Below are 9,224 nucleotides of genomic sequence, written 5' to 3' on the forward strand. Positions count from 1 at the left end.
ATGTGGAAAACCTATGACCGTGTACATGATTTGTTTCAGGATTTAACATTTTCTGCCTTTGATTTTGCATGCCACCTTTTTCATGAATCAAGGTGATGCAGCTCAATTCTGTTGTGCGCTCTCATTTCGCCCTTCTTACTTCATGACTGCAGGATTTTAAAGGGAAATTCTTAATTCTATGTTTGACTGAGAGGTATATATTTGTTCTATGTTTTATCCATCCAGGTCCCTGTGTTGCAACTCCAGGACCAACACTGGGCTATGAGGACAACAGGGAAGGGCTGGATAACCTAGTTGTTTAGGGCAATATAGTGACCACCAATGTGACCTTCCCAAACAGCCTGTCCATAACACTATGCCAGGGACTAAATATTGAAGATAACGCAGACATATCTAACCATCAGACTCTGCCTACAATCCCCTCATCCATCAAGATGTTAAGGTGAGTCGTAACAAAGAAGATATGTCCTGTATGTATTCTTATTCCCTCTCTTGTCTAATTGAGTCTATTCTACTATCTCCAACATTCTGCAGGATCAAGTTAGTTCAACCAAGATAATATAAATACATCCCTGAACCCCTATCACTCACTATATGGTGGGATATACAGCAGCCATAGGCATCAAACTCTGAAGAGCATCATGTGGTAACAGGCAATAGGCACTTATACTCATATTGTTATGATTTCCATGCTGTTCATGTCACGAATCCCGCTTCCTGAGTCTGTGTTTGCCTGTGTTTCTGTCCTGGAGTGTGTTTCCGGTGTCCTGGAACGCACCCTGTCTGGTTGCCGGGCGAATTAGCTTGTTGGGAGATCGATGTTCACCCGCACCTGTATCCCATCTGTAATCTGCACACCTGTCCTGATCATCACCTCTCCCCTTCAAAAGCTCTGACCTGACATCCATTCCCTGCCGGATTGTTAGCCATGAACAGTATGTTGTGCCATAGTATCAGCCTCAAGTTGGATAGAATTTGTTTTGTTGTTTTTTTACGTATTGCTTGCCTTAAACTTACCTCCGTTTGTTCTGTCTTCAGTTACTCACCCGGATCATTTACCCCATTCCCGCCTGGTCGGAGGAGGATTCCGCTACCCCATTGGATCCACCTATTTACTCCCATCAACTCACCACCGCTGCCGGCTACGCCACCTGGATATATCTACCCACACATTCACTTGTAAATAAATACTCACCTTCTTCCTACTCTCCTTGTCCTGGTCTGCTTCTGGGTTCGATTTTGAAAGAACGTGACAGTTCAGCATTTTTGCACAGATGCTATATGGTAAAGAAGCAATAATTTGACTTTTTTCCGAATGGAGTTGGGTTAATCATTTTGTTCAAATAACCAGGGCCATTTTTTACATTTGAAAATTCCAGTCAAATTAATATAACACCTATTTTTAATGTACCAAAATATAAAAACACCTGCCTGTTTGCAAATGTCATAATAAAAACTAACGGGGTAATGGAGAACAGATGCCCAAAGTATCCTGATGCAATTTGCCTTTAACTTTGGGCGGAGGATGCTGGAGTGCATTCACATGTCAATACGGTCCTAAAATAATCTTAGAATGCACCGCTGAGCCCTGGCTATCCTCCCCCCGCTGCTGTCATTGCTCGACCGCTGCTCTGCCGCGTGTCCTCTACAACGCGTGTGGATGCGCTAAAATAATGAGATTTTTTTATTCTGATTATCTATCGCAATTTTTTTATGATGGGAACAAGAGCAACCCGTCTTTAGGTAAAGTATACAACGATGCTGTTCCCGAGTGGCGCAGCGGTTTAAGGCAATGCATCTCAGTGCTATCTCGTCACTAGAACCTGGTTCGATTCCAGGTTGTATCACAACCCGCCGTAATTGGGAGTCCCATAGGGCTGCGCACAATTGCCTCAACGTCGTCCGGGCTAGGGTTTGGCCGGTTGGCAGTCATTGTAAATAATACTTTGTTAACTGACTTTCCTAGGTAAATAAAGGTTCAATATAAATCTAAAAATACCTTGATCGGCAACGGCAGAAAGACTTTATGTCAGAGTCAGCTGAGTGAGTATTTTGTTAATTGTGAAGCGCAGGGCAATCCCCGTGGACTGAATTAGTGGGGTCTGTTTCAGTCTATTAAACATATGTTATATAATTATAATATTTATTGATTTACAAGGACCCTACATTATTTACATTATATCTAAACACTAGAAAATAAAATCACGGACTTGCTTACTCTTTATTTAAAAACATGAACTAGATTTATGAGAGAACTCGGTATCACAAACCTGCATCAATTACAATCTGCATTGTCTCCAAGTCATTTGCCTTCCCTCTTCATTGTAGAGATGTAGATCCAACAGTGTTTGCCATCCAGAGAGGAGGTGCTCAAGTTGTGAAAGAGCTGTCAGTGACTGCACCACTCAGCCTGACGAAAGAGAACAAAGAAGGATTAATACCTTTGCATGAGGCTGCATATTGTGGCCAAGCTGAATATATCAAGGCACTGCTGAAAGGTACACATTGAAAGCTTAATTTGTATAGTCTTTAAATGCAAACCCTTGCCTTTGTTAATGGGGCTCAATTAAATTGGGGTTGAATTATAGACTGGATGTTAAAGCATGTTGAAGCATTTTGTTTATGTGTATATTATTTCCCCTCCAGCCCAACCAGGATTAGTTGACAAGCGCACCCTCTAAGAACAGGCTGCTCTCCTCCTGTCATTTTCCGTGCAACAACTGTCATGTGTGCAATGCCTCCCTACAGGCAGGGCCAGATCCTGACATCAGCAGCAAGAACAAAGAGACTCCCCTATACAAAGGTACAGCACCCTACGTGGCTATAGCATGTACGATAATGGCTTTGAGGAATATGTAGTACTGAAGCATGGTGTCTTCTGCCAGTCTGTCTAACCCAATGTTCTCTGATGCCTTCTAGTGTGTGAGTGGGAGAATGTGGAATTCTTTTAAATGTATTTTACCTTTATTTAACCTTAACAATCACGTGCCTACCCCGGCAAAATGCTGACGACGCTGGGCCAATTGTGCTACACCCTATAGGACTTCCAATCACGGTCAGATGTGATTCAGCCTGGATTCAAACCAGGGACTGTAGTGTCACCTCTTGCACTGAGATGTAGTGCCTTAGACCACTGCGCCACTAGGGAGCCCCAAATGGTGAGCCTCATCCTGTCATTCGGTGCCACAGTGAACCAGAGGTGTAACCGGGGCTGGACAACCCTCCACGAGGCAGTGTGCAGGGACAACATAGAGATTTGGTATTTTAGGTATTTTATTAGGATCCCCATTAGCTGTTGCAAAAGCAGCAGCTACTCTTCCTGGGGTCCACACAAAACATGACATAATTACAGAACATCAATAGACAAGAACAGCTCAAGGACACAGCTACATACATTTTTTTAAGACACACTGAGGCCTACATATCAATGCATACACACATACACACAATATCTAGATCAAATAGGGGAGAGGCGTTTGTGAGGTGTTGCTTTATCTTCTTTTTTTTAAACCAGGTTTGCTGTTTATTTGAACAATATGAGATGGAAGGAAGTTCCACGCAATAAGGGCTCTATATAATACTGTATGCTTTCTTGAATTTGTTCTGGATTTGGGGACTGTGAAAATACCCATGGTGGCATGTATGGTGGGATAAGTGTGTGTGTCAGAGCTGTGTGTAAGTTGACTTTGCAAACAATTTGGGATTTCCAACACATTAATGTTTCCTATAAAAAGAAGTGATGCAGTCATTCTCTCCTCAACTCTTAGCCAAGAGAGACTGCCATGCATAGTATTTATATCAGTCCTCTGATTACAATGAAGAGCAAAACGTGACACTCTGTTCTGGGCCAGCTGCAGCTAACTAGGTATTTCCTTGCAGCACTGGACCATGACTGGACAATAATCAAGATTAGAGCCTGGAGAACTTGCTGTTTGGAGTGTAGTGTCAAAAAAGCAAAGCAAGTCTTTATTACGGACAGACATCTCCCCATCTTTACAACCATTTAATCTATATGTTTTGACCATGACAGGTTACAATCTAAGATAATGCCAAGTAATTGAATCTCTAAACTTGTTCAATAGCCACACCATTCATTACCAGATTCAGCTGAGGTCCAGAACATAAGGAATGATTTGTACCAAATGCAATGCTCTTAGTTTTAGAGATGTTCAGGATCAGTATATTACTGTCAACCCATTTCAAAACAGACTCTAGTCTTTAAGGGTTTCAGTTACTTCATTAGCTGTGGTTGCTGATGTGTACAGTGCCTTGTGAAAGTATTCACCCCCTTCCTCTTTTGTTTTATTACAACCTGGAATTAAAATATATTTTTAGGGGTTTGTATCATTTGATTTACACAACATGCCTACCACTTTGAAGATGCAAAATATTTTTTATTGTGAAAAAAACAAGAAATACGTTTTTTTTTAATGGAAAACTTGAGCGTGCATAACTATTCACCTCCCCAAAGACAATACATTGTAGAGCCACCTTTTGCAGCAATTACAGCTGCAAAAAGTCTCAAGTCTCTTGGGGTATGTCTTTGTAAGCTTGGCACATCTAGCCACTGAGATTTTTGCCCATTCATCAAGACAAAACTGCTCCAGCTCCTTCAAGTCGGATGGGTTCCGCTGGTGTACAGCAACAGTTTTCCCTCAAGAATATCCCTGTATTTAGCGACATCCATCATTCCTTCAATTCTGACCAGTTTCCCAGTCCCTGCTGATGAAAAACATCCCCACAGCATGATGATGCTGCCCCCACCATGCTTCACTGTGGGGATGGTGTTCTCGGGGTGATAAGAGATGTTAGGTTTGCGCCCGACATAGCATTTTCCTTGATGGCCAATTTTTTTTATTTTAGTCTCATCTGACCAGAGTACCTTCTTCCATATGTTTGGGGAGTTTCCCACACGCCGTTTGGCAAACACCAAAATGGTTTGCTTCTTTCTTTCATTAAGCAATGGCTTTTTCTGGCCACTCTTCCGTAAAGCCAAGCTCTGTGGAGTGTACGGCTTAAAGTGGTCCTATGGACAGATACTCCAATCTCTGCTGTGGAGCTTTGCAGCTCCTTCAGGGTTATTTTTGGTCTCTTTGTTGCCTCTCTGATTTATGCCCTCCTTGCCTGGCCTGTGGGTTTAATGGTGCTCCATGGGATGTTCAAAGTTTTTAAAATATTTATAACCCAACCCTGATCTGTACTTCTCCACAACTTTGTCCCTGGCCTGTTTGGGGAGCTCATTGGTCTTCATGGTGCAGCTTTCTTGGTGGTGTCACAGACTCTGGGGCCTTTCAGAACAGGTGTATATATACTCAGATCATGTGACACTTAGATTGCACACAGGTGGACTTTATTTAGCTAATTATGTGACTTCTGAAGGTAATTGGTTGCACCAGATCTTATTTAGGGGCTTCATAGCAAAGGGGGTGAATACATATGCATGCACCACTTTCATTTATTTTTAGAAATTTATGTTCACCAATTTGGACTATTTTAAGTAGGTTCATTACATGAAATCCAAATAAAAATCCATTTAAATTACAGGTTGTAATGCAACAAAATAGGAGAAACGCCAAAGGGGATGAATACTTTTGCAAGGCACTGTATATGGTTGAAACATCAGCATACATGGACATGCTGGTTAGGGCAGGAGCCATCATTAATCCTCCCAATACCTACAGCACTCATAGTAGCAGCCCAGCAAGGACGCGTAGAGGCCATGCGATACCTCATTAGAGAAGGTAGGTTACAGTGTGTGTAATGCTGTAACAGATGACATGGTTGGCCTTATAGTACATATGTCTTTTTACTGTAGTCACACAGACAGGTGATACATTCATTCTTATTAGACTCGTTCAGTTTTCTCCAAAGTCACTTTTTCCTCAGGTGCTGACATCAACATGCAGACGTGACAGTGCTACAGCCCTGTATGAGGCCAGTAAAAATTGCCACTGGGAGATAGTGGAGCTGCAATTCTCTCCCAACACAGACGCCAACAAACCCACCAAGACAGGACTCCTACCTCTACATGTTGCTGCTCCGTATGGACACCATGAGAATGTACAAGTGCACGGTGTTTCTCCTGTCGTGTCTCTTGTATTACTCTTATGTACAGTACTAATGTCCCCTTGTTCCAGTATTGTGTACATGCTTGTCCCAGTCACCAGTCGGGCCAGAGTTCGCCACAACATGATCAGCCCCCTCCACCTGGCTACAGAGCACAACCGGGACATGGCCACAGCCATATTGCTCAAGACAGGTGCCAATGTCAATGCCACACTATCCCACAATCGCTCCCTGCAGTATTCGGATCACTGCATCACAGCACTCTACTTTTCCATTTCCAATGGAAGCACTATTGCTGCCATTCTTCTAGCAGCTGTAAGACGGGGTTGTGCCAGGACTGTCTCCTTACTGCTGGAGCATGGGGCTGATAACACCAGCATTCCATTCTGTCCTACCACCTTCCCTGGTGCGATCATACTCTGTATGAATAACCTACCTCTTCTCAAGTTTGCTTTTGGTCAATGGCTGTGATATCTGGGCCTACTTCAGATGTGCATATGGTTGCAGCCCACACCCAGCCCAGGACAGCATAGTCATCGACATCAACAATGTACTGCCTACCAATGACATGCCTCTTTTAACCTGCACATGACTTGTTGCCAGCAAAGTACAGGTAAGGCAAAGTAGGCTCCTATTGTGATCATGATTATTCTGGGAACTTGATAAATAGCCTTTTTGGGGGAGGGGGGCACGATGCTCATTATCTTTTCTTTCTGTTCATTCTTATATCCCTTAGTTTTGTGAGTTGATCTCATCAACTGTGTGTAACTGGGCAGGGCCCATCGTAGACTTACTGCTGGACTACGTTGGTGATGTTCAACTGTGTGCCAGACTCACCGAGCTCCTGGATGGATGGCACGAATGGCCCAGCATCAAGACCAAATCATGTGAGTACATCAATGAACACAGACACACACACACTCAAACAGCTGGGACAATCTAATACAGTGTTTCCTCAGTGTCAGCCCATCCACTGATGCACCTGTGCAGGCTAAGGATCCATGAGCAGATGGTTGTGTCCAGACTCAGGTCTCTGGACAGCCTACCCCTCCCAGAGACTGCTGCAGTACCTCAGCCTGACCAGACACAGCTTTGATGACTTCTGCCCTGATGGCAAATAAGGCTTGTCAGTGTTCCTGTGTGTTGTGCCTTATAGTATATTAAGTTACCAGTTTACAGGATTTTTAAAACTGTATTTATGGGGTAGTGATGATTGTGCAAAATGTGTGTAATGGAGAATATGTGTGTCATGTGCACGTGGAATGTGTGTGTCGTGTGCACATACAGTGGATGTGAGCTGCAGGTCTGTGTGGATGGGCTGACGAATGATGATAGATAAAGGCACAGCCGTTGATAGTCTCCTAAAGAAGTGCAGCATAACTGAGCTAAAATGAACACAAGGTAAGCTTTTAAAATACCTTTCAGATGTTTAGGCCGAGTTGAACAAAGGGAGACAATCAATATGAGGCTTTATGAAGTGTGCTTGCTTGGATGGAATTTACTTGTTGATATTAAGCACTGATTTTGTCATGTTTTGAAAGTGTGTTTTCAACAAACCTAGTGTAATGAGTGTATATTATAGTTGAGTTGTTGTTGTAACATATTGTAAATGTCAGTGCTAAAAGGCTATTGAAAAAGGTGTTCGAACCAAAGAAAGAAATCTAAAGATCTACTGTTTATTTAAAAAATAAATGTAATTTCTCCATTTCACAAGTATTATTTACAAACAAAAAATATCAAGAAATAATGTGGGGAACTATCTGTCAGTCTGTGTTTTACTTTTTGTTGACAAACACAAGTGAACTACAAGTAATTTTGATCAATTCATTTTTAAACCAGTGTATTTAAGAGATATATACACCATGAGGCAATCAACACACCCGTATACCTCTCCTTTAGCATAGATTATCACGACGAATCAAAAAATGGACAACGTCAAATGTCACTCCATTCCTATATCAACATAAATTCCCTTCCATTTTAAAAATGAGAAAGATGAAGTAGTCTACATTTTTCATTTTGAGACGGTGCTATGATTTTATAATAAATTCCTTAGACGTTATGGAACCCAAGTGGTAAAGGTGCAGGTGTTCCAAGCAGAAATGTTTGGTATGAAATGTAAGACTACTTAAGTGCTTATTTATGACTACTATTTAAAAAAGAGAAATGCAAAGTTTGAAATAAAAAAGTAACGGCATATCGAACTAAACAAATTAATATTTACATCTTCATTATACGTCTGTAATTGTGTTTAAATGAACCCAAACACGTTGAAAATGGATGGCGGGACCGTGGGTTTAGTCGGTATGGGTTTGACCACGACATGCGTGTAGTTCTTATGTCGGTGTGTTATGTCGGGTGTTTCCGTTTCAGCCACTGTGGCTTTCCCCCAGAGTCCCACCGCCGATTGTGGAACAACTATGTGACTCTGAAAGACTTGGTGTCCGTGGTACTGAAACGGACAGAAACCGCACACATTGACGTTATGAGAGGCCACGTCCAGTTTGAGCGGTTCTATCTCAACAGAGCCACGTCTATTGGAGAGAAGCAAGCTCGGTGTTAGTTCCTCGTGAGCTTTTTTTATTTTTTCAACATCGTTGATTCCTATCACACCTTGGCTCTTTTTCCATCCATACTGCAAATAGTCTGTGTTGGTTTGGGCTAATCGGGGTTCCTCCCAAAACGATGCAGGGAGTTGACGTTTCCTCATGGGTACCTGTTCTTGCTTACTGTTATCATTGTCTACAGTTGGGGTTTGAGCCATCCTTGCGTTCTCTACGTCTCTCGCATCCGAACCCCCTTTTTCATTGATGCGCGTCGTGCTCGGGTGAATTGTCTCCAATGAATACTCGCTGGACTTGTTCACCACATCTTTGGCGATGCTAGACTCCGTGGACCTGTGTGTGTGGCATCTGGGCATCCGAGCGTATTTCTGAGAAAAACGCTTGAGCTGTTTCTGCAGGTATTTCCTGTGGTCCACAGAGCGCCTGCAAGGGGCTGATTTGTCCAGAGCCGCCTTGATGTCACTGGATGCCAAGTTTACAAAATTCAGTAACGTTTTCACCTCACTGTCTGTACTTGCCATTTTACAGTATAAATATTTTAATCCATAGGCCTACCAACTAAAAAGTCCATGCAAATTATATTCTTCTTCATCT

General features: G+C 42.5%; 1 protein-coding gene and 1 pseudogene across 1 annotated transcript; one reads left to right on the forward strand and one right to left on the reverse strand.

Moving 5' to 3' along the window:
• Positions 1-7,619, forward strand: LOC115138806 (ankyrin repeat and SOCS box protein 2-like; annotated as a pseudogene).
• Positions 7,620-7,823: 204 nt separating this feature from the next.
• LOC115138986 (protein FAM181A) lies at positions 7,824-9,224 on the reverse strand. The gene has a single exon (XM_029676163.2). It carries the CDS (start codon positions 9,149-9,151, stop codon positions 8,318-8,320), a length of 834 nt encoding a protein of 277 aa, XP_029532023.1. The 5' UTR covers positions 9,152-9,224; the 3' UTR covers positions 7,824-8,317.

This window comes from Oncorhynchus nerka, linkage group LG12, assembly GCF_034236695.1.
Source record: "Oncorhynchus nerka isolate Pitt River linkage group LG12, Oner_Uvic_2.0, whole genome shotgun sequence".
Lineage (NCBI taxonomy): Eukaryota > Metazoa > Chordata > Actinopteri > Salmoniformes > Salmonidae > Oncorhynchus > Oncorhynchus nerka.